The 25474-nt window shown below is 45.5% G+C and overlaps 1 protein-coding gene across 5 annotated transcripts in view; it reads left to right on the top strand.

Annotated features, from left to right (window-relative positions):
- Nucleotides 1-760: 760 nt before the first annotated feature.
- EXOSC10 (exosome component 10) overlaps nt 761-25474 on the top strand; it is a 40069-nt gene continuing 15355 nt past the window's right edge. The window contains exons 1-13 of one of the 5 annotated variants that reach the window (XM_073585069.1): nt 761-839; nt 3826-3962; nt 5423-5546; nt 5618-5722; nt 5900-6065; nt 6224-6332; nt 6413-6488; nt 6817-6927; nt 7025-7168; nt 17891-18081; nt 18164-18320; nt 18441-18589; nt 18676-18726. In XM_073585069.1, coding sequence (XP_073441170.1) covers nt 5424-5546; nt 5618-5722; nt 5900-6065; nt 6224-6332; nt 6413-6488; nt 6817-6927; nt 7025-7168; nt 17891-18081; nt 18164-18320; nt 18441-18589; nt 18676-18726 — 1382 coding nt within the window. In that variant the 5' untranslated portion in view covers nt 761-839; nt 3826-3962; nt 5423. Of the gene's footprint in view, nt 840-929; nt 2150-3651; nt 3726-3825; nt 3963-5422; nt 5547-5617; nt 5723-5899; nt 6066-6223; nt 6333-6412; nt 6489-6816; nt 6928-7024; nt 7169-17890; nt 18082-18163; nt 18321-18440; nt 18590-18675; nt 18727-25474 lie in introns of those variants that run through there. The other 4 variants (XM_073585067.1, XR_012234028.1, XM_073585066.1 and 1 more) reach the window with 4 other exon arrangements.

The raw sequence follows: 25474 nt of genomic DNA on the forward strand, positions 1-25474 counted from the left end.
GGGTATAAAGGGGAGGTCTGGTCTATAGGTGCGGGCGTATAAAGGGGAGATCTGGTCTGTATAGGTGGGGGCGGGGGTATAAAGGGGAGGTCTGGTCTTTATAGGTGGGAGTATAAAAGGGAGGTGTAGTCTGTATAGGTGGGGGTTTAAAGGTGAGGTCTGGGATGTATAGGTAGGGGGTATAAAGGGGAGGTCTGGTCTGTATAGTGGGGGCGGGGGTATAAAGGAGGTCTGGGCTGTATAGGTGGTGGGGGTATAAAGGGGAGGTCTGGTCTGTATAGGTGGGGGTATAAAGGGAAGGTCTGGTCTGTATAGGTGGGTGGTCGTATAAAGGGGAGGTCTGGTCTTTATAGGTGGGAGTATAAAAGGGAGGTGTATTCTGTATTGGTGGGGGTTTAAAGGTGAGGTCTGGGCTGTATAGGTGGGGGTTTAAAGGTGAGGTCTGGGCTGTATAGTTGGGGGTATAAAGGGGAGGTCTGGTCTGTATAGTGGGGGCGGGGGTATAAAGGGGAGGTCTGGTCTGTATAGGTGGGGGTATAAAGGGGAGGTCTGGTCTTTATAGGTGGGGGTGGGGGTATAAAGGGGAGGTTTGGTTTGTATAGGTGGGGGGTATAAAAGATAGGTCTGGTCTGTATAGGTGGGGGGTATAAAGGGGAGGTCTGGTCTGTATAGGGGGGCGGGGGTATAAAGGGGAGGTCTGGTCTGTAAAGATGGGGGCGGGGGGTATAAAGGGGAGGTCTGGTCTTGCTCTGCTGTTTAGGTGGTGGGGACTCGGGAGCCTGGTCTGGGGTCTTTATTGATGGGAATCGAGTCTGTATAGATTAGGGGGGTCCTCTGAGGTTAGTATATTTAGTGACAGTATAGAGGGGGCTTTCTGTTCTAAGGTTTGTATACACACTGGAAGGGTGGCTATATTGATGGTAGGAAATGCTTTGGGGTCCGTATACACATGGGGAGGGGTCTCTACAGACATGGGGGAAATCTGTATAGACGAGAGAGGTTTGGTTTGGAGTTTGTATTGATAGTGAGTGACGTCCAGTCTGGGGTCTTTGGTAATTACAGATGAGGGGTAGTGATCTGGTCTGGGGTCTTGTTTGGAAAGGCGGTCTGTTTAGTAATCCGTATTTTTAGGGGATGTGGGTGGGGTTCTGTTTTGATGCGTAGTCTGGATGGTACATATGAGATGTGGGAGTCTGGTCTTGGACTATGTATTGATAGGACCTGGTCTCTAGTAAGGCTATGTGCACACGTTGCGGAAACGCAGGTAAAGTGACTTGCGGTTTGGTCTGCGGTTTTGCCCTGCAGTTTCACACCTCTACTATGGTAAAGGTATGAAACCGCTGCCGAGACCGCACAAACAATTGACATGGTGCGGTTTGTAAACGGCAGAAAAATCCGCAGTGTGCGCACAGCGTTTTTGAAAACCCATAGGGTTTCATTGTACTGTACATGGTCAGCGGAACTGCTGCGTTTCCGCAGGGCCGAAAACGCAGCAGAATCCGCAACGTGTGCACATAGCCTAAGGGGTCCTAGTCTGGGGTCTGTATACACATGGGGGACTTGCCTGGGGTCTGCATATACATTGAGGGGTAGGGCTGGCCTGAGGTATGTATACCCATTGGCAGGGAGCTGGCCTGGAGTCTGTATAGCCATGAAGGGGCTGACTGGAGTCTGTATACCCCAATGTGGTCGGAGGTCTGTATACACATGGGGGTTGTCTGTATATACATGAAGGGGCTGATCTGGAGTCTGTATACACGAGGAGGCTGGCCTGGGGTCTTTCATCATGTGGGGGGTGATGTAATATTTGGGGGTCACATAGCAGCCCCGGACACGTGTCCTATTTGGAGACCGCTCCATCTTCCCTTCCCGACTCCAGGCCGTGACGCTCACTAGATTACATCGCCACGCAGCCAGTTACACGCTTCCCGTCCCGCGCCACCACCAACATGGCCGCCTCACGTAACGACGTCATATCCCAGAGTTGCGTTGTGTCTCACCTCTGACGTCACCGCAGCTCGGCTTCAAGATGTCTGCGCCCGCTGCAAATGTGCCGAGCGCGATGGCGACTCCCGGGGGCAGCGGAGAAGGCGCAGAGCGGCCGCTAGAGCCCATCCCCGGCTTCCCGGACACCGATGCGTTTGTGAAGGTCTGTGAGTAGCACGAGGCTGTGCGGTAACAGCGCTGTGCATTATGGGATAATGGGGGAAATCACTGATCCGCAGAGAGACGTTTGTGCAGCGTTAATGGCTGCAGAGCACAACTCCAATCAGTCAGTGACAGAAATCCCTCAGCTGTGGGCTGCAGCTAAACAACCCCCATGGTGCAGCCAGCTGCTATCGGGGCACGCTGGGAGTTGTAGTTTGGCATCATGGTGCGTTGCCATAATAATAATCTTTATATAGCGCCAACATATTCCGCAGCGCTTTACAGTTTAACAGTTTCAAAACATAAGTAACAACGTTAATACAATAATTAAAGCAAAATAAGCCGCCCCTGCTCGTGAGAGCTTACAATCTACAATGAGGTGGGGGAGATACGAAGTACTGGTGTGTATTTATAATGATGGTCCAGCCATCTTGAGGGATGGGTGGAGATAGTGAATGGGCTACACACGCACAATTAAGGCCCCTTCACACATAGCGACGCACCAGCGATAACGATCCGACCTGGCAAAGATCGCTGGTGCGTCGTTACATGATCGCTAGATAGCTTTCAAACAGTCCAGCCTCATCAACGACGCAAGACAGATCAGCGATCTGCATAACGACCTCGTTGGTCGCTAACTACCTTTCACACAACTTAATTGTAGCCGATTCAGACCTGTATAGCTGAACTTTGCGTCGCTAACTACGTCACTCGTCGTTTTTAAGCTTCAAACACAGCGATGAGTGCTGGCCAGCGGGACGCCAACGATGGAAAAATGGACCTGCTCATTCTAGCACGATCAGCAATAGCCAGCGGGGGGTCCGGTCGCCGCTACATTTCACACTTAGCGAGATCGCTAGTAATATCGCTGTTGCGTCACAATATCGGTGACGCTCGAGCGATATCGCTAGCGATCTCGCTATGTGTGAAACCCCCTTTACACATAGAATGACTTTGATTATTGAATGTGATAGGCCGCTCTGAACAAATGTGTTTTGAGGCAGCGCCTACAACTATGCAAATTGTGGTTAATCCTAATTTCTTGGGGTAGAGCATTCCAGAAGATAGGAGCAGCACGGGAGAAGTCTTGGGATTGGGAGGTGCAGAGGTTAGTCGAAAGTCGTTTGCAGAGCGCAGTGATCGGCTAGGCAGATAGAAATGAGGGAGGAGATGTAGGGGGGTGCCGCACTGTGGACAGCTTTGTGGGTGAGAACAAGTACTTTGAATTGGATCTTATAATGAATGGGCAGCCAGTGTAATGACTGACGAAGAGCGGACACGTCCGAGTACCGATTAGCCAGATGGATGACCCTGGCTGCTGCATTAAGTATGGATTGGGGAGGGGATAGTCGAGTGACAGGGAGGCCAATTAATAGAGCGTTGCAGTAATCCAGGTGGGAGTGGATCAATGCTACAGTGAGGATTTTTGTTGTTTCCATGGTGAGAAAAGGGCGGATTCATGGGTTACGTCTCCGTTTTACACCAGATTTCTGCTTGCTGAGCGGCTCCCGTGCCTCCGTTAGGGTCTCGGACCCTCACCTGATATATAATGTACAGTGGGCGGAACACAGGATCAGGTGATCTGCCCCTGAGGAATAGCCTCAGCTATCTGCTGTATGTGCAGTGCCCTGTAGGTGGAGGACCCCACTGTTTGACCTCTCTGTTCTCCGTTTCCAGCACGCTCTGGGGACGGTCGTCCGAGCCACCAAAGCCTCCACGGGCCTCCCGCAGTGCGGGGACGAGTACGACTTCTACCGAAGCTTCCCTGGATTCCGGGCCTTCTGTGAGGAGCAGGGCGACCACCTGCTACACTGGTAAGACCCACGGAGCAGTGATCAGGGGCCCCATCCTGTCCACAGTGGGGAGAAGGCGCATGCGCGGCCCCCTCCGCTGTATATAGACCTACAATACCAAGAAGTGGTGAGACGGATCATACGCGGCCCCTCCACTGTATATAGACCTACAATTCCAAGAAGTGTGGAGACGGATCATATGCGGCCCCCTCCACTGTATATAGACCTACAATACCAAGAAGTGTGGAGACGGCGCATACGCGGCCCCCTCCACTGTATATAGACCTACAATACCAAGAAGTGGTGAGACGGATCATACGCGGCCCCCTCCACTGTATATAGACCTACAATACCAAGAAGTGTGGAGACGGCGCATACGCGGCCCCCTCCACTGTATATAGACCTACAATACCAAGAAGTGGTGAGACGGATCATACGCGGCCCCCTCCGCTGTATATAGACCTACAATACCAAGAAGTGGTGAGACGGATCATACGCGGCCCCCTCCGCTGTATATAGACCTACAATACCAAGAAGTGGTGAGACGGCTCATATGCGGCCCCCTCCACTGTATATAGACCTACAATACCAAGAAGTGTGGAGACGGCGCATACGCGGCCCCCTCCACTGTATATAGACCTACAATACCAAGAAGTGGTGAGACGGATCATACGCGGCCCTCTCCGCTGTATATAGACCTACAATACCAAGAAGTGGTGAGACGGATCATATGCGGCCCCCTCCACTGTATATAGACCTACAATACCAAGAAGGGTGGAGACGGCGCATACGCGGCCCCCTCCGCTGTATATAGACCTACAATCCCAAGAAGTGGTGAGACGGATCATACGCGGCCCCCTCCGCTGTATATAGACCTACAATACCAAGAAGTGGTGAGACGGATCATATGCGGCCCCCTCCGCTGTATATAGACCTACAATACCAAGAAGTGTGGAGACGGCGCATACGCGGCCTCCTCCACTGTATATAGACCTACAATACCAAGAAGTGGTGAGACGGATCATATGCGGCCCCCTCCACTGTATATAGACCTACAATACCAAGAAGTGTGGAGACGGCGCATACGCGGCCCCCTCCGCTGTATATAGACCTACAATACCAAGAAGTGGTGAGACGGATCATATGCGGCCCCCTCCGCTGTATATAGACCTACAATACCAAGAAGTGGTGAGACGGATCATACGCGGCCCCCTCCGCTGTATATAGACCTACAATACCAAGAAGTGGTGAGACGGATCATATGCGGCCCCCTCCACTGTATATAGTCCTACAATACCAAGAAGTGTGGAGACGGCGCATACGCGGCCTCCTCCACTGTATATAGACCTACAATACCAAGAAGTGTGGAGACAAATCATGCGCGGCCCCCTCCACTGTATATTAACCTTCCATGCGAAAATAATAAGCAGATGGAGCATGCGCAGCCCCTGTCCTCACTCTTTTCGTGTTTCTCCCGATAGTATGAGCCAGATCATGCAGTATCATGGCTGCCGCAGTCATATCAAGGACCGCAGCCAGGTCACCGCTCTGGAGGATAAATTTGATTTGCTGGTGGACGCCAACGATGCCGTACTGGAGAGAGTGGTGAGTTCTACCGTCCGCAGACCTCTACTGTTGCTGAGGGGATGGGGAATTAAAGGGATCTTTCATTTCAGGGAATTTTACTTGATGAAGCTGCTGGTGTCAACCGGAGTCAGCAACCGATCCTCCCTGCCGGACTGCAGGCACCGAAGACCATAGTCTCCAGCTGGAATCGGAAGGTGAGGAATTAGAGGCGCAAAGCTATTCCAATCCCTTATGAGCCCCAAACTCATCAGTTACACAGCAGATTTTTGTGAGATTTGTACTTACACACAGCACTAATCTACTCAAGCAAAGCTGCAGTTGTAAAGCATGGGGAAAGGACAGAGCAGGTGATTTTTCCACTTCATCTATAGGGCAGCGACTCCAGCAAGAAAGGCAAAGCGGAGACTTTCCGACTGCTGCACGCCAAGAACATTCCCCGACCGCAGCTCAGATTCAAGGAGAAGATCGACAATTCCAACACCCCGTTCGTCCCCAAAATCTTTGTGAAACCCAATGCTCAGAAGCCGCTGCCAGAAGGTGAGAGTAGAGGGCGCTACCTTAAAGGATGGGGGGGGAGTGGTGCTGATGGAAGGGTGTCATTCCAGACTAAACAGGGCTTGTCTGTAGTGTGTTGCCATGCAGTCACTTAGGTCCGCACAGGACTGGAGACTTAATCTGAATTTTGTTGTTATTAGTTCTCAGGACCAGGAGGGACAGAAAGCAGCGTCCTGAAGACCGGGACATCCCTGCGGCTCTCGCTGACTTCATCCATCAGCAGAGGATGGAGCAGCCCGAGGAAGACATGTAAGCTGCGGGCCGATGTCCTAGCTATTGTCTCCTTTATCAGCCAGCTGCTGTCAGTTACTGTGGTTATATATTTGTAGGTTCTCGCACCCCTATCAGTATGAACTGGACCACTTTGTCCCCTTGGAGTCGTCCCTAAAAGTGCCGGAGATCCAGGTGAGTGCGGGGAGAACCGGGGGCTTCATGTGCCAATGACGTTAGCTTGTCCAATAGTATATCGCCTAATGGGGGCAATAATACAGAATAAAACTCCTGCTATGCAATAACATTTAGGAAAAGTTAGTTACTTCTAAGTTCAGCCTGCAGCGTAAAGTATGGAGGACTGTATTCCCAAGAGTCCTGTGTTCTCTTTAGTATGAACCTCACAGGTTAGATGTAGGGTGGAGGCGTGTATGTACATAGATGTGCGGTTGGATATATGAACAAGGATGCAAACCACCATACTTTACACTGCTGGCTGATTGTAATCTCATTTTGTCTCCAGCCATATTGTCCCCTGAGCGAGTCGTCCTGTCAGTTGATCACCACGCTGGACGATCTGGTGCAGTTGAATGAGAAGTTGCTGCGGTGCTCGGAGTTTGCCATAGATCTGGAGGTGAGAAGACCCTAGGGGTATCTTTAGGAGATAACGCTGAGTATTGGGGGGGGGGGGGGGGGGCGCTGAGAGTATTACTAATGACTTAATTCCACAGCATCATTCGTACAGAAGTTTCCTGGGTCTCACCTGCCTCATGCAGATATCCACCCGCACAGACGACTACATCATCGACGTCCTGGAGCTGCGCAGTGACCTGTACATCCTGAACGAGAGCTTCTCCGACCCCGCCATCGTCAAGGTCAGACCCTGAGGGAGAGGTTTATAGGGGGCTGACATCTGTCACCAGATGTTTCAGTAGCAGTGAGCTGATACTGGGGGGGGTGATGCAAAGAGGAGAATAGTGAGTGCAGCTCTGGAGTATAATACAGGGTTTAACTCAGGATCAGTAATGTATGCACACAGTGACTGCACCAGCAGAATAGTGAGTGCAGCTCTGGGGTGTAATACAGGATGTAACTCAGGATCAGTAATGTAATGTATGTACACAGTGACTGCACCAGCAGAATAGTGAGTGCAGCTCTGGGGTGTAATACAGGATGTAACTCAGGATCAGTAATGTATGTACACAGTGACTGCACCAGCAGAATAGTAAGTGCAGCTCTGGAGTATAATACAGGAGGTAACTCAGGATCAGTAATGTAATGTATGTACACAGTGACTGCACCAGTAGAATAGTGAGTGCAGCTCTGGGGTATAATACAGGATGTAACTCAGGATAAGTAATGTAATGTATGTACACAGTGACTGCACCAGCAGAATAGTGAGTGCAGCTCTGGAGTATAATACAGGATGTAACTCAGGATCAGTAATGTAATGTATGTACACAGTGACTGCACCAGCAGAATAGTGAGTGCAGCTCTGGGGTATAAGGCTGAGTGCAGACGTACATTTTGGCCCTGCAGATTTTTCCGCACAAAATGGAAGAAATCCGCAGGTCAAATGACCTGCATTTTTCCTGCGGATTTCTTCCATTTTTCATGCGGATTTCATGCGGTTTTCCATTGCGGTTTTCCCCCTGCGGATTTGGTGACAGGGGAGATGGAAAACCGCACAAAAGAAGTAACATGCTGCGGATTTTATACTGCGGGAAAACCGCGCGAAAAAATCTGCAGCGTCTGCACAGCGTTTTTTTTTTTTTTTTTACATTGATTTTAAGGCTACTGTACATCACAATGCAGAAATGCAACGTTTCTGCGCGGTAAAATCCGCTGCTGATCCGCTGCAAATCTGCATCGTGTGCACACAGCCTAATACAGGATGTAACTCGGGATCAGTAATGTATGTACACAGTGACTGCACCAGTAGAATAGTGAGTGCAGCTCTGGGGTATAATACAGGATGTAACTCAGGATAAGTAATGTATGTACACAGTGACTGCACCAGCAGAATAGTGAGTGCAGCTCTGGAGTATAATACAGGATGTAACTCAGGATCAGTAATGTATGTACACAGTGACTGCACCAGCAGAATACAGCAAAAAGCAGCCGACAGCACAACGGAGGATTGGATGCCAGTTCAAAGGTTCATGGACCCAAATGAACAATAGTCCAAAATAAGGAAGAGGAACAGCATCTGGTCTGGGTGAAAAATTGTATCAAAAATTTATTCTGCCAGTATAGAATACAACGTTTCGGCCATATTGTGGCCTTTTTCAAGTATAACATAACAGTACATATGGTGGCCTTTTATAGTGTGGCACAGCCAATCACCATCTAGGTAACACCCATCACAAAGAATCTATATATAAAATACATATAAATACATCCATCAGTTACGTGTATATTCAATAACACAGCTTATCCAATCGTTAACAATGATAATCATATTAAAGATATTACAAAAACATCTCATATATAAACATCAATTCCCAAATCTGCCCACCAATGGTCGTAATGCATCAAAGGTATCCATAGAAATAACACACCAATCCCTTGCAGTAATACATATCCATATATGAACCGCCAATCCCTAGTCACATAATAGTGGCGCCAACCCCAATGGACCAATCCTGAGTGGACTCACAAATCCCTATATCGGCAGAGTTCCCTCTCCCCATATGACAGCATCAGCTATAGCCAGGTCACATCAGGAGCGCAGCCTGATGATGCGCGCTACAAGGCCACAGCGAGCGCGCCGCCCATCCCCGCCCAGGCCCGGTCACGTGAAGACTCCATCACCGAACACCGCGCATGCGCGGTGCTATGTGAGGAATCAGCCACGCGACCCGCCCACCGGGGAGGACCACGCACGCGCCGAGGCCCAGAGCGCGCAATCACATACAACACTCCCCTGTAAACCCGCACATGCGCTGGTAGATAAGAGCAAATATAAAGCCACATTTAAATTGAGTCCACACGAATAGACCAAAGATGCTCCCAAAAAAAGACATTTAGAATCAAAAAACCACATCCATGGTAAATTTAATAATATTCCGTACTTTATGAGATTCATAAATGTTGTATATTATATAAGGAGCAAAACTGGGATATTTACAAAAAAGAAAAAAAGAAAAAGAAAATGAAGAGAAAAGAGGGCACGGGGAATGGCAGGCAAGAAACAACGACAAAATTCAAAGAGGACAACATCCTCTTCATGATTTCAGGACTGTTCAGTCCCCGTGTCCTCCACTCTTTCAAATGTATCACCTATAGACACTAAAAAATAAAAAATAATTAAAAAACCATAATAGCCACATAAATAAATATATATCCTAACAAAGAATAATGGCACAAGATAAGGGATTAGGTGACACAAGTATGCAAATTGTAATCCAAGTTCAAACCCCTTGGTTGCAACGTATCAAGAATCGATATCCATCTCGACTCCTTTTTTTTCAGCATCTTAACCCTATCACCCCCACGTCTTAATACAGGAACCCCATCTATCACTCTAAATCGTAACTGATTCACTGAATGTCTGCATTCTAAAAAATGCTTCGGAATCGGCAACTCCACTAGTTTAGTCCTAATCGTACTCTTATGCTTACTAATGCGAGCCCTAATCTCCATAGTAGTTTCTCCTATATACATAAGCCCACATGGGCACAAAATCAGATAAATCACAAAACTTGACGAACACGTATACCTCTCCTTGATAGAAAACTTTTTTCCAGTTCGAGGGTGATTGAAACTGTCACCTTTTAACATATTACCACAACAGGCACATCCCAAGCATGGAAAATTGCCCATCTTCGGAGGACATATTGTCCTTTGTATGTTAACTTTTGATGAACCAATATCTGACCTTACCAATCTATCTTTAAGATTATGTCCACGTCTATATGAAAGTAATGGCCTATCCACAAATTCTGATATCTGGGGTAGACCCTTCTGTAAGAGGCTCCAATGTTTGTTCAAGATACCTCCAATCCTGCCACTAACTGGACAATATGTTGAGACAAAAGGAACTCGTCTCTTAGGCCCTTTGATTTGCTTACGGTGAGAATCCTCTACCGATATATTTTGAGCCTTAACTTTATAAGAATTAACTCGATCCATCGGGTAACCCCTATTAATAAATTTTGTACACATCTGATCCAATCTTAGGTCCAACTTATCATCCTCTTTAACAATCCTCCGTACACGTAGCATTTGACTCCATGGTAGTGACTCCACCATCCGTCTTGGGTGATTACTATCAAATACCAACAGACTGTTCCTATCTGTCTCTTTTATAAAAAGATCGGTATATAGAAACTCATCTTTTTTATAAACCAACGTATCCAAAAATTGGACCTGATCATAAGAGTAGGTCAGTGTAAACTTCAACTCAGAGAATACATTGTTCAATTCATTTTGAAAATCAAGAAGATCTTCCAGACTACCATCGCAGATACAAAAAATATCGTCGATGTAGCGCCACCAGGCCCGGACATTGCACCAGTGGGTGGAATTGTACACATACCGGTCCTCGAATACCGCCATATAGATGTTTGCATAAGTTGGGGCCACATTGGACCCCATGGCGGTACCGCGCAACTGTAGGTAATAATCATCCCCAAAGAGAAAATAATTTCTCCTGAGGATGAAACCTAACAGTGCTAGAACCAGCTGTGCATACTCTGATGCCATGTCCGAGCCTGTCAGCACCACATCGACGGCCTCCAAACCCCTATCATGCTCAATAGACGTATATAGAGAAACCACATCAACGGATGCAAGTATCATGTGAGGAGTAACCTTAACGTCACTGATTTTTTGTAGAAAATCATTTGTGTCCACAATATAAGACCGTGCTGAGGTAGCAAAACGTCGCAATACTTTATCAAGAAAAATCGAAACCTTATTACATAGTGACCCCCTCCCAGACACTATGGGACGCCCAGGTGGATTCTCCAAACTCTTATGTATTTTCGGTAGCGTATATAATATTGGTGTCAGGGGAGCATCCACTACCAAATATTCAGACAGCTTCTGATCAATGAGTCCATTAAGCAAGGACTCATCCACCAAAAGCCGTAATTCGCTCAAAAAGCGAGGGGTGGGGTCACTCATCAATTTAACATACACCGCAGTATCAGAAAGTTGGCCAAGAATCTCCATCTCCATGCGGATTTCATGCGGTTTTCCATTGCGGTTTTCCCCCTGCGGATTTGGTGACAGGGGAGATGGAAAACCGCACAAAAGAAGTAACATGCTGCGGATTTTATACCGTGGGAAAACCGCGCAGAAAAATCTGCAGCGTCTGCACGGCGTTTTTTTTTTTTTTACATTGATTTTAAGGCTACTGTACATCACAATGCAGAAATGCAACGTTTCTGCGCGGTAAAATCCGCTGCAAATCTGCATCGTGTGCACTGAGCCTAATACAGGATGTAACTCGGGATCAGTAATGTATGTACACAGTGACTGCACCAGTAGAATAGTGAGTGCAGCTCTGGGGTATAATACAGGATGTAACTCAGGATAAGTAATGTAATGTATGTACACAGTGACTGCACCAGCAGAATAGTGAGTGCAGCTCTGGAGTATAATACAGGAGGTAACTCAGGATCAGTAATGTAATGTATGTACACAGTGACTGCACCAGCAGAATAGTGAGTGCTGCTCTGGGGTATAATACAGGATGTAACTCAGGATCAGTAATGTAATGTATGTACACAGTGACTGTACCAGCAGAATAGTGAGTGCAGCTCTGGGGTATAATACAGGATGTAACTCAGGATCAGTAATGTAATGTATGTACACAGTGACTGCACCAGTAGAATAGTGAAAGCATATACAAGAAAAAATGTGAATTAACCAAAATACAAGGGAAGTGTATTAAAAAATATTTTTATTGAAATTCAATTAAAAAATAGTGCCAATGGCAAAAACAATAAAATAAGATCAATATATCAAAGTTGGCCATGAGATGGTGCCACAAGCAAAATAACAGCAAGGTAAGGTAGAGTAACAAAGTAAATACAAGTTAAGACCCCCACATGAAATGTGACAAAGAAAGAAGTAATTGGTAGTTGAAGGTGCAAGTAAAGTAACCAAGGATTGTATAATGTGTCATAAAATAAAGGTGGGTAGGTACAAGAAGTATATAGGGTTAAAATGATTACCAATAGAGGGCTGTGGCGCTAGGGGTCCCTACACACGTTTTGGCAATATGAACCTTCCGGGGAAAATCAAACCTCCGACTCCTCAATTTCCATGACTCCCAACTCCGACTCCCTCACATGGCTCATGTTTAAGTGATAAATTTACTATAGTAAAGTGGTAACATCAGGCTTTTAATCATTATTATGATACAATAATCAAGCCATTTACATAGGACATAAAATACGTTTATTGGAATACAACTTTAGAACAAAAAACTTTGCATATTTACAATTTATTATACACTCATAGTAAGTGGGGGGGGGGGAAGACACGTTTTCAACAAAAACGTACTGAATAGCATTTGTGCAGTCTATGAATTTGCTCTGAGAAATGGTATTGCCTCCATCAGATCCTCCTTTTCCTCAAATCTGACCTAATTATTTTAAGGCCAGAGAACAACCTCTCTACTAACTAACTTGGGTTGGTGGCAAAGCCGTAACCACATGGGCAACATCTCTAACAATTTCAGGAATTGCTTCAAGTCAGTTTTGATGAATGATTGGAATCTTCTACTACTTTGAGAGCAAGTGAAAAATGTTGCTGAAATATGGTCAATCTGTTTTCTAAGGGAGTGGAATCTTTTTCCCTGCCGCAACGCTCTGCCTGCTCCATGTCATCCTAGTACTTTTTGAAATCAAACTCCTCATCTGATGAGGATGAAGGAATGGCAGCAGCACTGGCATGACCCGAGTCCTCTTGCTCTTGGTCATCCTGTAGGCCACTCTTCCTAACTGCTACCTCAATCAGAGTTTCTTTTCCTTTAGTAAGCTGTTGATCATCCAGCAATATACGATGACTCGGGTCCACATAAACAGCTGCCAGAAGAATTTTATTTTCTAATAGCTGTTTCTCTCTCCATTTCATTGATGCAGCAATGCCACCTGCGATTAAACCTCCTCTTTGGGACAGGCAAAATAACACGTTCTTCCACTCCCTATGAAAATGCCAGGAGTTAAATCCTCAGCTTGTAACATTTTAGTCTCTGTAAATGGGCGATGAAGCAATTCCTTCAATTCAGCCACCTGTGTCCATTGACCTTCATGTAGTGTTACCGAGGGTTTCAGCTCAAGCAATCGCTCAGTCATTAAATAAGTGCTGCCCCACTGATTGGCTTGATCACAATTGCCCCTATTCCAGCACGTCTCTTCAAGATGGAATCAAATTTAGGGGTTCTGGCGGCAATAGCCAATTTCCTCACTTTGCTAGTCAGATTTCCAGCATGTCCCTCTTGCAGACTATCTCTTATTGCCAGCTGCAGCATGTCCACAACACAGCGCATGTGATGAATAGAAAAGAGGTGTGCAGCAGCTTCAATAAGATCATCTAATTGTAAAGAATCATTTTGCTGTTCTTCTGTAGTAATATCTGTTCCTCCGTTATGGGGACAGGACTGTGGCCTTCCATCTCCACCATACTGAATGTGAAATTTTCTTCTAGCTGTTGTTCATTACTCTCATTCATCAGTGTAATTGTACTTATCATGTTTGAAGCATTGTCCGTTACAATAGCAAGAACCTGTTCTTATTTTGAGTTCATAATCTTGCAGAACTTTTTCCACTAAGGTCTGGAGAAACTGGCTGCTGTGATGAGCTTTAGTATCTTTTACTGCCAGTGTCTTGGTAACAATTTTTTTTTGTTGTTGTCGCAAACATATCGAAAGTTGATAGCAAAATAGTTCACTCTGTGACGTGTGCAGGCATCCATTTTAAGAAACACAAGGCATCTCTTGAGAGTCTTTAAGATCCTTTTTTTTGGTTAAAGGCTTCTTCAATCACTAATTTTCTAATACTTTCTTTTTCCTGTGAAGCACAATGTTTTGCAGGCCATTTTTCCATTAAGAGCTGTAAAAGCTGGTCGTGCAAATAATGATAATGGTACACCGTCCTTCACAACAAGCTTGATAGGCTGTCTTTTAAACCAGGGCTGTGGAGTCGGTAAGCCAAACCTGCGACTCCGACTCCTCAATTTCCCTTACACCGACTCCAACTCCGACTCCGACTCCCACACATATTGCTTATATTTAAGTGAAAAATTTATTGTAGTACAATGTGAACCTCAGACATTTAATCATTTTTATGATCCAATAATCAAGATATTTAGATAGAACAGAATATATATTGGTGTGCTACCCGGTTTTCATTCTTTTTGGTACAGATACGATTTGGATAGACAGATATGGATAAATGGATAGATAGAGCAGATTTCTAATCTGCTTTTGCTATTGAAAACATTATCTATGAGCTCAAAAACCTTTCAGGTGATGCGGTTTTTTAAAAAGATGATCAGCTTTTGCAGCTGAAAAACGTATCCTCAAAAAACACAGGAAAAACGCTGTGTGTGAATGTAGCCTTAGATCAGGAATATAACAGCCATTTATAGGACATTTCATAACTTTCCCAAACTCCTATGAAAAAATATTCAGCACATCCTGCATTGAATTACTGTACCCAATTTATTATATATTTTAGGAGTCGGTCCATTTTATACCGACTCCGACTCCACCAAAATGAGCACCGACTCCGACTCCACGACTCCGACTCCACAGCCCTGTTTTAAACACCTCTGCTGTCATTGTTACATGCAAATTGCCTCTTCAGAGAGAAAGAAGACTTGAACTCTATAGCACCACCTGTTGGAAGTAGCGATCCTACAAGTCACAACCCTTTAACGAGTCTTGCAATATGACTTGGGATAAAAGCCAAATCAGAATCTCAATTTGCAGACACGGTGTTTTGGCTATTGGCCCTCGTCGGTGCAAAGCATGAGAACTGATTTGGTTAAGCCTACTTACTTTGACAAGCCAGAGATGGTATGTCACTCTCCACAAGGAGAAACCTTACCCTTAGATCCCAGTCATTGTTGCAGTAACTTTGTCACTTACAAAATATCTTGTAACTGATGTTTGAGACGCTTTTTCCTGCTCCTTTGCCTGGAGGGAAGTGCTGGGCTTTGGTTTCTTGGTGCTGCTCTGGGTCACTTATACACTGACACACAAAATGTTTTTTATCTTGAGTCACTGTGAAATTCTCAAATACAGGTGACTTCATAAGGTGCTTCTTAGGGTACCGTTACACGTAGCGATGCACCAACGATCCCGACAACGATATGGATCGCTGGTGCATCGCTAAGTGGTCGCTAGTGAGCTGCCACACAGGCAGATCTCACCAGCGACATAGCAGGGGTCGGGGGTCGCTACTTACCTGTCAGATGAGGCGATCCTGACGCCCGCCTCCACGCGTCGCTCATCGGCGCCACAGGAAGCCCAGCAGGAAGCTGACAACGAGAAATGATCCAGGACCTTCTCTCGCGATCATCGCGGGTGAGCCGGTCGGAGGTGTCACATGTAGCGATATCGCTAGCAATATTGCTGCTATGTCACAAAATCAGTGACGTTACAGCGATATTGCTAGCGATATCACTATGTGTAATGGGCCCTTTAGACATTTTGTAATTATGTAAATTCGCTCTCAAAATTTTGTCCTGGAAAAAAGGTATATTGAAATTCTTGCAAGAATAGGGAATCATGCACTGTATAATTTAGGATAGAAATAAAACAATCTTTGCATAAATCAATAGGACAGATAAGTATAAAGTTTGTAAAATATGTTAGCTTTACTCTGAACTTTCAGTGTCAGGCTTGTCTCAGGGTACAGCTCACTAAACGCTTCACATCATAGTTCGTCACAGTGTATGAAGAGTGGAGGGAGCATATTTGTGCTGAATCATATTCCAGAAAACACACACACGTCCTTATCGATCCTGTTACTGTATTTCTGAATTTGAGGGGAGTAACTGATTTCTATGTATAGTGTACATAAGTTATCAGAGCAGCTAACTTTCCTAAGAGGAAAAACAAACTAAAATATCAAGCATACAGAGACGACATATACTGGATTATTGATTTATGCACAGTATATTGAAAGTTTAGATATGTTTTAAGAAGTACTTACCTTAGGGTCCCATTACACATAGCGACGCTCCAGCGATCCCGATAACGATACGACCTGGTAAGGATCGCTGGTACGGTGCTAGTAAGCTGTCAAACAGACAGATCTACTCAACGACACAGCAACGATACGGCGATCCGTATAACCACCTCGGCGGTTGTTGGGACCTTGTCACAGAGCAGCTATTCTGACGACTCAGACCGATAGGCGTGCTTCAACGAGGTCGCTCGTCGTTGTTATGGCATCAAACACAGTTATGCATGCTGGCCAGCGGGACACCAACGATCAAAAAATGGTCTAGGACATTCGAGCAGGATCAGCGATATCGCAGCAGGGGGCCGGTCGCCGTTATGTGTCACATGTAGCGAGATCGCTGGCGAGGTCGCTGTTGCGTCACCAAACCTGTGACGTTTCAGCGATCTCGCTATGTGTGAAATACCCTTTAATCCTGCTTTCCTGTTCACTCCAGAAGTTCTGAGATGAATGTAGGCTTTCCTTCCCTGTGGTTTTTTTTTTTTTTTTTTTCCCCCCCCCCCTTATCTGTAGAGAAGGAGCTTCACTACTTATCATGAACATAAACTGCAGCACAGATTCATCTCAGCTGAAAGTCTACACCTTAGATCAGGAATAGGACAGACATTTATAGGACATTTCATAACTTTCCCAAATTCTTATTAAAAGAAATTCCCCACAAATTGCATTGCACTACTGTACCCAACTTATTATATATTTTGGGAGTCGGTCCATTTTATACTGACTCCAACTTGACTCCACCAAAATAATGGGCTCTGACTCCACAGCCCTGTTTCCAACATGACAATGATCCAAAACACAAGGCCATGTTGACCTGTCACTGGCTACAGCAGAACAAAGTGAAGGTTCTGGAGTGGCCATCTCAGTCTCCTGACCTCAATATCATTGAGCCACTCTGGGGAGATCTCAAGCACGCAGTTCATGCTAGACAGCCCAGGAATTTTACAGTAACTGGAGGCTTTTTGCCAAGAAGAGTGGGCAGCTTTACTATCTGAGAGAATATAGAACCTCATCCACAATTACCACAAAAGACTTCAAGCTGTCATTGATGTTAGAGGGGGCAATACACGGTATTAAGAAATGGGGTATGTGAACTTTTGATCAGGGCCATTTGGATGTTTTGGGTTGTCATTATGATTTAAAAAGATAAAACACAGTATTTTGACAATATATGGCTTCACCCAAACACTAACCATGAGTGGAGAAAAAGTTTTGGTGTTATCATTCATATTCTCTGAAAAAAGGCCAAGAAAGCAATAATTCTGCTGGGGTATGTAAAGTTTTGAGCACAACTATATTTACACAGTGACTGCACCAGCAGAATAGTGAGTGCAGCTCTGGGGTATAACACAGGATCAGTAATATTCTTTGTATTTTCTCCTAATCCTGTAGGTTTTGCATGGTGCAGATTCGGACATTGAGTGGCTCCAGAAGGATTTTGGTTTGTACATTGTGAACATGTTTGATACCCATCAAGCATCTCGTCTGCTCAACCTGGGGAGGAACTCTCTGGACCATCTGCTCCGACACTACTGCAATGTGGAGTCTGATAAGAAATACCAGCTCGCTGACTGGAGAATCCGGTAAGAAGGCGCTCCACATGCCTTGCCTTGCTTCACGAGTCAGGAGACCCTGTGATCCTAATTAGCTACATCTGATTTACAGACCACTACCAGAAGAAATGCTGCAGTATGCCAGGGCCGATACCCACTACCTGCTGCACATCTATGACAGGATGAGGACGGAGCTGCTGAATGTAGACAATGGTCAGCGCAACGTCCTCCTCCTTGTCTGGCAGAAGAGCAAAGACATCTGTCTGAAGGTGACAGAGTAACATGATCACATAGGAGCAGTATTATAGTAGTTATATTCTTGTACATGGGGGCAGTATTATAGTAGTTATGGTCCTTTTGTGACGTTATTTTCTGTGCTCGTTATACAGAGGTTTATGAAGCCGATCTTTACAGAGGATTCCTACCTTGAGCTTTACCAAAAGTTAAAGAAACATCTTAACACTCAGCAGTTGGCCGCCTTCCGCCTTCTCTTTGCATGGAGAGACAAGATGGCGCGACAGGAAGATGAAAGCACAGGGTGAGTATGTCCGTAGGTTTATAGGTGCTGGAGCTTATTTCCGGACGCCCTCTGCCTTATTCCTGCCATTTTCTTTTGTCTTTCAGTTATGTCCTTCCCAATCACATGTTGATGAAAATCTCAGAGGAAATTCCAAAGTAAGTGAAAGCTTAGAGTTAAAAATGATGGCTGATTTCTGTTCTGAAACCGCAAGCAGAGCTCTTGAGGGAACCTGTCAGTAGGGATTGTGCTCAGTAACTACAGACCGTGTCAGGTCGGCACTGTTATACTGATTGTAATCAGTATACCTGTGGGCAGGACTCGCATAAATCAAGAGCTTTTCTTTATGCTACTGCGCATGCGCCGGCGCCACTTTGATGGAGTTAATTTTTTTTATCGCTTCATTGGAGGACACAGGTAACCAAGGGTGTATGCTGCTGTCGCTAGGAGGCTGACACTGTGCAAAAAAGGTAAAAAATAGCTCCTCCTCAGTAGTATACACTAGGGTGACCGGATCTCATATGGAGGGGAAAAAATGTCAGAATCTTGTTCGTCTGGACCCCACAAAACGATTCCCCTTTCCAGATATTGAGAGAGCCAAAATTTGAGCTCGATCAAACGACGTTAACCCGTGCCGCTCGTCGCTCAAAGTTTGAAAAAATCCAAATTGAGGTATTTTAAGATTTAGGTATTTTGCATAGTCTGTTAGACTATAAAGAATGTGACAACAACATTGCAGAAATAGCCCTGACCAAATTTTCGAACCATTTGTGGTATTTGAATGCAGAGTTGGTGGGATTATCGTTTTTTGATCCCACCATTACAGACAATGAAAAGTTGTTAATGGCTAATAAATTGCTCAGTAGCACAGATGAACCATCAGAGCACGCTAACCTACATGAGTTGATAATTTTACATAGTTATCTAATCTATTCTAGAGCTTTTGTTAAAGTAGTTTTTGAAACGTCAGAATATAATGCTCGGCATTTGCTTACAACTTGCAGGACATATTGCTTTTGTTCTTCATCTTTTGTCAGAAGGTCGTTAAAGTCGGTTACTTCCTACCTCTTTTAATTTTTCTTTCCTAACTTTTGGATTTACAACCCTAGCGTGCTCTGATGGTTCATCTGTGCTACTGAGCAATTTATTAGCCATTAACAACTTTTCATTGTCTGTAATGGTGGGATCAAAAAACGATAATCCCACCAACTCTGCATTCAAATACCACAAATGGTTCGAAAATTTGGTCAGGGCTATTTCTGCAATGTTGTTGTCACATTCTTTATAGTCTAACAGACTATGCAAAATACCTAAATCTTAAAATACCTCAATTTGGAATTTTTCAAACTTTGAGCGACGAGCGGCACGGGTTAACGTCGTTTGATCGAGCTCAAATTTTGGCTATCTCAATATCTGGAAAGGGGAATCGTTTTGTGTGGTCCAGACGGACAAAATTCCGACATCGATTTTTTTTGCGGTCACCCTAGTATACACCCACCGACTGGCACAAAGCTCATCAGTTTTAACTTAGTTGTCAGTAGGAGGCAGACCTGGATCTGATCCCAGATCCGTCTTTTTCCTTACAGATCACCTGTTGTGTTGTATTAACATTTTTCCCTTTCTATTTCAGGTTTTTCTCATTCTGCAGGGTAAGGCTAGTTTCACACTAGCGTTTATTCCACGCAGCGCACGGCGCCGCTAAGCCCCGCCCCCTGCCGGCTCCCTGCCCGCCCCATCTGGTCATCGCCGCCTACTATCGCACATGGACGCTTGCGATCTGCGCACCCTATCTTTAGCATAGGACTTTGGCGTGCGCTGCGCACTTTTGAAGGTGCGCCCATGCGCGCTGAACGCAGCATGTTGCATTTCGGCGCACCTTCAAAAGTGCGCAGCGCACACCAAAATCCTACTAGCGCACGGCCAGCGCACGATCTGCGCACCCTATGCTAAAGATAGGGTGCGCAGGTCGCAAGCGTCCATGTGCGATAGTAGGCGGCGATGACCGGATGGGGCGGGGCTTAGCGGCGCCGTGCGCTGCGTGGAATAAACGCTAGTGTGAAACTAGCCTAAGAGGGTGCAGAATTTTCACCCTGTTTTCTCTTATCGGGGGCGACCAAGAGAGCAGTGTGGTGTCACCCACATTGCCCACTCTCGAACCCACAAGGCAGGACTTGATCTCCTGTCACCTTCACGGGTGTTCAGGGTGATCCCCGGAGGCCGGTTCTATCCTTCTCCCCACCCTTCCTCCTTGGCAGAGGGTTGGGAGGTAGACTGTTACTGGCGGTGGCCTTCCCCCTTCTTGTAAGGGGTTGACACGGTCTTCTGCACCGTCCGGAGACGGTTCGGGAAGGAGAACCCTTTTCTACCAGGGACCCTCATTCATCCGAGAACTCCTTATGTTTTGTCAGTGAAAAGGGATGTCCTTTTCTCTATCCCCTGCAGCTACCTGCCTGCCTCGCTGCCCCCCCCCCCCCCCCCCCCCCCCCCACGACAGGATGCCGCACAGAACATGGCGGCACTGAACGGCTGCTGCCACTTTTTTTCTTCATCATGCCTAGGGCTTCTTTAATGCCTTCTTCCTGTAGCACGCTTACTGTACCCAATCAGATTGCCGGTTCTCTCTACTTCTGTCCTGGTCATATTGGGCCACACCCTCCGCACTGAGCACATGTATTCATGGCACGCTTTTAACCCTATCTTCTCCCTGCCCGGTGCACACCTCCGGTGGCGCAGCCAATAGGAGGGGTCCTTACTCCCTGATACCGGGCGGCACAAATCAGCCATCCAAGCCCACCAACGTACAGACGCTGCCATTTTTCATGCCCGGACTAGCTGCCAGAAGAATTTTATTTTCTAATAGCAGTGTCTCTCTCCGTTTCATTGAAGCAGCAATGCCATCTGCGCATAAACCTCCTCTTTGGGACAGGCAAAATAGCAAGTTCATCCACTCCTTTATAAAAATACAAGGAGTTAAATCCTCAGCTTGTAACTTTTTAGTCATTGTAAATGGGTGATGAAGCAATTCAGCCACCTGTGTCCATTGACCTTCATGTAGTGTTACCTGAGGGTTGACCATATCTACAAGAAAGGGTTTCAGCTCAAGCAATCGCTTAATCATTAAATGGGTGCTGCCCCACCGACTGGCTTGAACCACTATTGCCCCTTTCCCAGCACGTCTCTTCAAGATGGAATCATTTTTAGGGGTTCTGGCAGCAATAGCCAATTTCCTCACTTTGCTAATCCGAGTTGCAGCATGTCTCTCTTGCAGACGATCTCTTACTGCCAGCTGCAGCGTGTGCACAACACAGTGCATGTGATGAATAGGAAAGAGGTGTGAAGCAGCTTCAACAAGATCATCTAATTGTAAAGAATCATTTTGCTGTTCTGTAGTAATATCTGTTCCTCCGTTATGGGGACAGGACTGTGGCCTTCCATACTGAATGTGAAATGTTCTTCTAGCTGCTGTTCACCTTCATTACTCTCATTCATCAGTGTAATTGTACTTATCATGTTTGAAGCATTATCAGTTACAATAGCAAGGACCTATTCTTTTTTGAGTTCATAATCTTGCAGAACTTTTTCCACTAAGGTCTGGAGAAACTGGCTGCTGTGATGAGCTTTAGTATCTTTTACTGCCAGTGTCTGAGTAACAATTTTTTTTTGTTGTCACAAACCTTGAAAATTGATGGCAAAATAGTTCACTCTGTGATGTGTGCAAGCATCCATTTTAAGAAATACAAAGCGTCTCTTGAGTCTTTTTAAGATCTTCCTTTTGGTTAAGGGCTTCTTCAATCAGTAATTTTCTAATACTTTCTCTTTCCAGAGAAACACCAAGTTTGCGAGCCATTTCTCCATTAAGAGCTGTAAAAGCTGGTCGTGCAAATAATAATGGTCCACTGTCCTTCGCAACAAGCTTGATGGGCTGTCTTTTAAAGGGAATGTCACCCTTTTTTTGGCCTTGCAGCTGCCGGCATAGACATCAGGGACTTATCTACAGCATTATGTTTGAGATGATCTTTCCTCCTTTGCCTGGTGGGAAGTGCTGGGCCCTGGTCTCCTGGTGCTGCTGTGATCTTTTTCAATCACAGCTTTGTAAACTTCTGGGTGGCAGCTTTGTAAATGTCTTTTTAGATTGGAAGCTCTTGAATGAACATTTTTATCGCTGCCTGAGTATGCACTGATTTTGGCATCACAGCATTTGTTTTTATCTGGGTCACTTATACACTGACACACAAAATGTTTATTATCTTGAGTCACTGTCAAATGCTCAAATACAGAGAACTTCATAAGATGCTTCTTAGACATTTTGTAATTTAAATTCGCTCTCAAAATTTTGTCCTGTAAAAAAAAAAAAAAAAAAAAAAGGTATATTGAAGTTCTTGAAAGCATAGGGAATTATGCACTGTATAGGATAGAAATAAAACAATCTTTGCATACATCAATAGGACAAATAAGTATAAAGTCTGTAAAATAAGTTGTTACATAGCTTTACTCTAAATATGTTAGCTTTACTCTGAACTTTCAATGTCAGGCTTGTCTTGGGGTACAGCTCACTAAATGCTTCACATCATATTTCTCCAAAGTCCATGAAGACGGGAGGAGGGAGGGAGTATGTTTGTGCTGAATCATATTCCAGAACACCCACAAATGTATATGTCCTCATCGATCCTGTTGCTGTATTTCTGCATTTGAGATGTTAGAATATAAGGGGTAAAACTGTTTTCTATGTGTAGTGTATACAAGTCATCAGAGCAGCTAATTTCTCCAAACAGGAGCTAAGAGGAAAGACAAACTAAAACATCAAGCATACAGAGACAACATATACTGGACTATTGATTTATGCACAGTTTATTGAAAGTTTAGATATGCTTTAAGAAGTACTTGCCTTAATCCTGCTTTCCTGTTCACTCCAGAAGTTCTGAGATGAATGTAGGCATTCCTTCCCTGTGTGTTTTTATTTTTTCCCATTATCTGTAGAGGAGGAGCTTCACTACTTATCATGAATATAAATTGCAGCAAGAGCCATCTCCAATAAAAGTCTAGACATTAGATCAGAAATAGGACAGACATTTATAGGACATTTCATAACTTTCCCAAATTCTTATGAAAAAAATATTCCCCACAAACTGCATTGCACTACTGTACCCAATTTATTATATATTTTAGGAGTCGGTTCTTTTTATACTCCACAGCCCTGCTTTCCTGCCAATCAGCGGTCGCCTTCCGCTTAGCCACGCCCCCTTCCGATGAGCACTTTTTTGGCCTAATGAGTGTGTTTCTCTATCCCTCTTTGTCACCTGAGACATGCCTGCATGGCATGTTTCTGTCTGCAAAAGAGTGTGAAGAATCGTGCACTGGTTGTCACCATCTACTTCCGTTTCCAAAGGGCACAGCAGGCGTCCTTCACTAATCTGCACTGAATCTGCGGGACATTGCAGCTTGAGCAGCGACAGCGCCTTCTGTTATCGGGTAGGACCTGCCCAGACTGGTTATTTTCTCTCTTCACAGGGGCTTGGCTCTCCCCAGCAGTAGCCCTAGTCCCTCACCTATGCCCAATCTCAGGGAGGCCCATTCCTGTCCCTATAATCTTTTTATTTATATAGCGCTAACATATTCCGCATCGCTTTAGTTTGTTTGCACACATTATCATCGCTGTCCCTGATGGGGCTCACAGGTTCCCTGTCAGTATGTCTTTGGAGTGTGGGAGGAAACCCACACAAACACGGGAAGAACACTCGTACAAACTCCTTGCAAATGTATAATCCATGACGCCTTTGCCATCTGTAAAAGAGAAGTGGCCTTCAGGCCATGTAAGGAAAATACACGAGGAGAGCAGGGGGAAACGGATATCCCTCGACCCCCCCCCCGCCTTCACCAATCTGTGACGGAGCTTCACAGTCACAGCTCTCTGGCAACCCCCTTACCCTCAGGTCTGTCAGTGAATTGCACCTGGGATAAGTAATCGCTGTGGGGGCTGCCCTGTCACGCACTGGTTATCGGGGCACTCTGCAGTGAGGGCAGTATGTATATCACCAGTCCCAGGCCAGGAAAATATATATATATATATATATATATATATATATATATATATATATATATATATATATATATACACTCACTGGCCACTTTATTAGGTACACCATGCTAGTAAGGGGTTGGACCCCCTTTTGCCTTCAGAACTGCCTCAATTCTTCGTGGCAGAGATTCAACAAGGTGCTGGAAGCATTCCTCAGAGATTTTGGACCATATTGACATGATGGCATCACACAGTTGGCGCAGATTTGTCGGCTGCACATCCCTGATGCGAATCTCCCGTTCCACCACATCCCAAAGATGCTCTATTGGATTGAGATCTGGTGACTGAGGAGGCCATTTGAGTACAGTAAACTCATTGTCATGTTCAAGAAACCAATCTGAGATGATTCGAGCTTTATGACATGGCGCATTATCCTGCTGAAAGTAGCCATCAGATGTTGGGTACATTGTGGTCATAAAGGGATGGACATGGTCAGCAACAATACTCAGGTAGGCTGTGGCGTTGCAACGATGCTCAATTGGTACCAAGGGGCCCAAAGAGTGCCCAGAAAAAATTCCCCACACCATGACACCACCACCACCAGCCTGAACCGTTGATACAAGGCAGGATGGATCCATGCTTTCATGTTGTTTACGCCAAATTCTGACCCTACCATCCGAATGTCGCAGCAGAAATCGAGACTCATCAGACCAGGCAACGTTTTTCCAATCTTCTACTGTCCAATTTCGATGAGCTTGTGCAAATTGTAGCCTCAGTTTCCTGTTCTTAGCTGAGAGGAGTGGTACCCAGTGTGGTCTTCTGCTGCTGTAGCCCATCTGCCTCAAAGTTCGACGCACTGTGCGTTCAGAGATGCTCTTCTGCCTACCTTG

This window comes from Dendrobates tinctorius, unplaced genomic scaffold (genome assembly GCF_039654945.1).
Source record: "Dendrobates tinctorius isolate UK_male_01 unplaced genomic scaffold, ASM3965494v1 ptg000086l, whole genome shotgun sequence".
Taxonomy (NCBI): domain Eukaryota; kingdom Metazoa; phylum Chordata; class Amphibia; order Anura; family Dendrobatidae; genus Dendrobates; species Dendrobates tinctorius.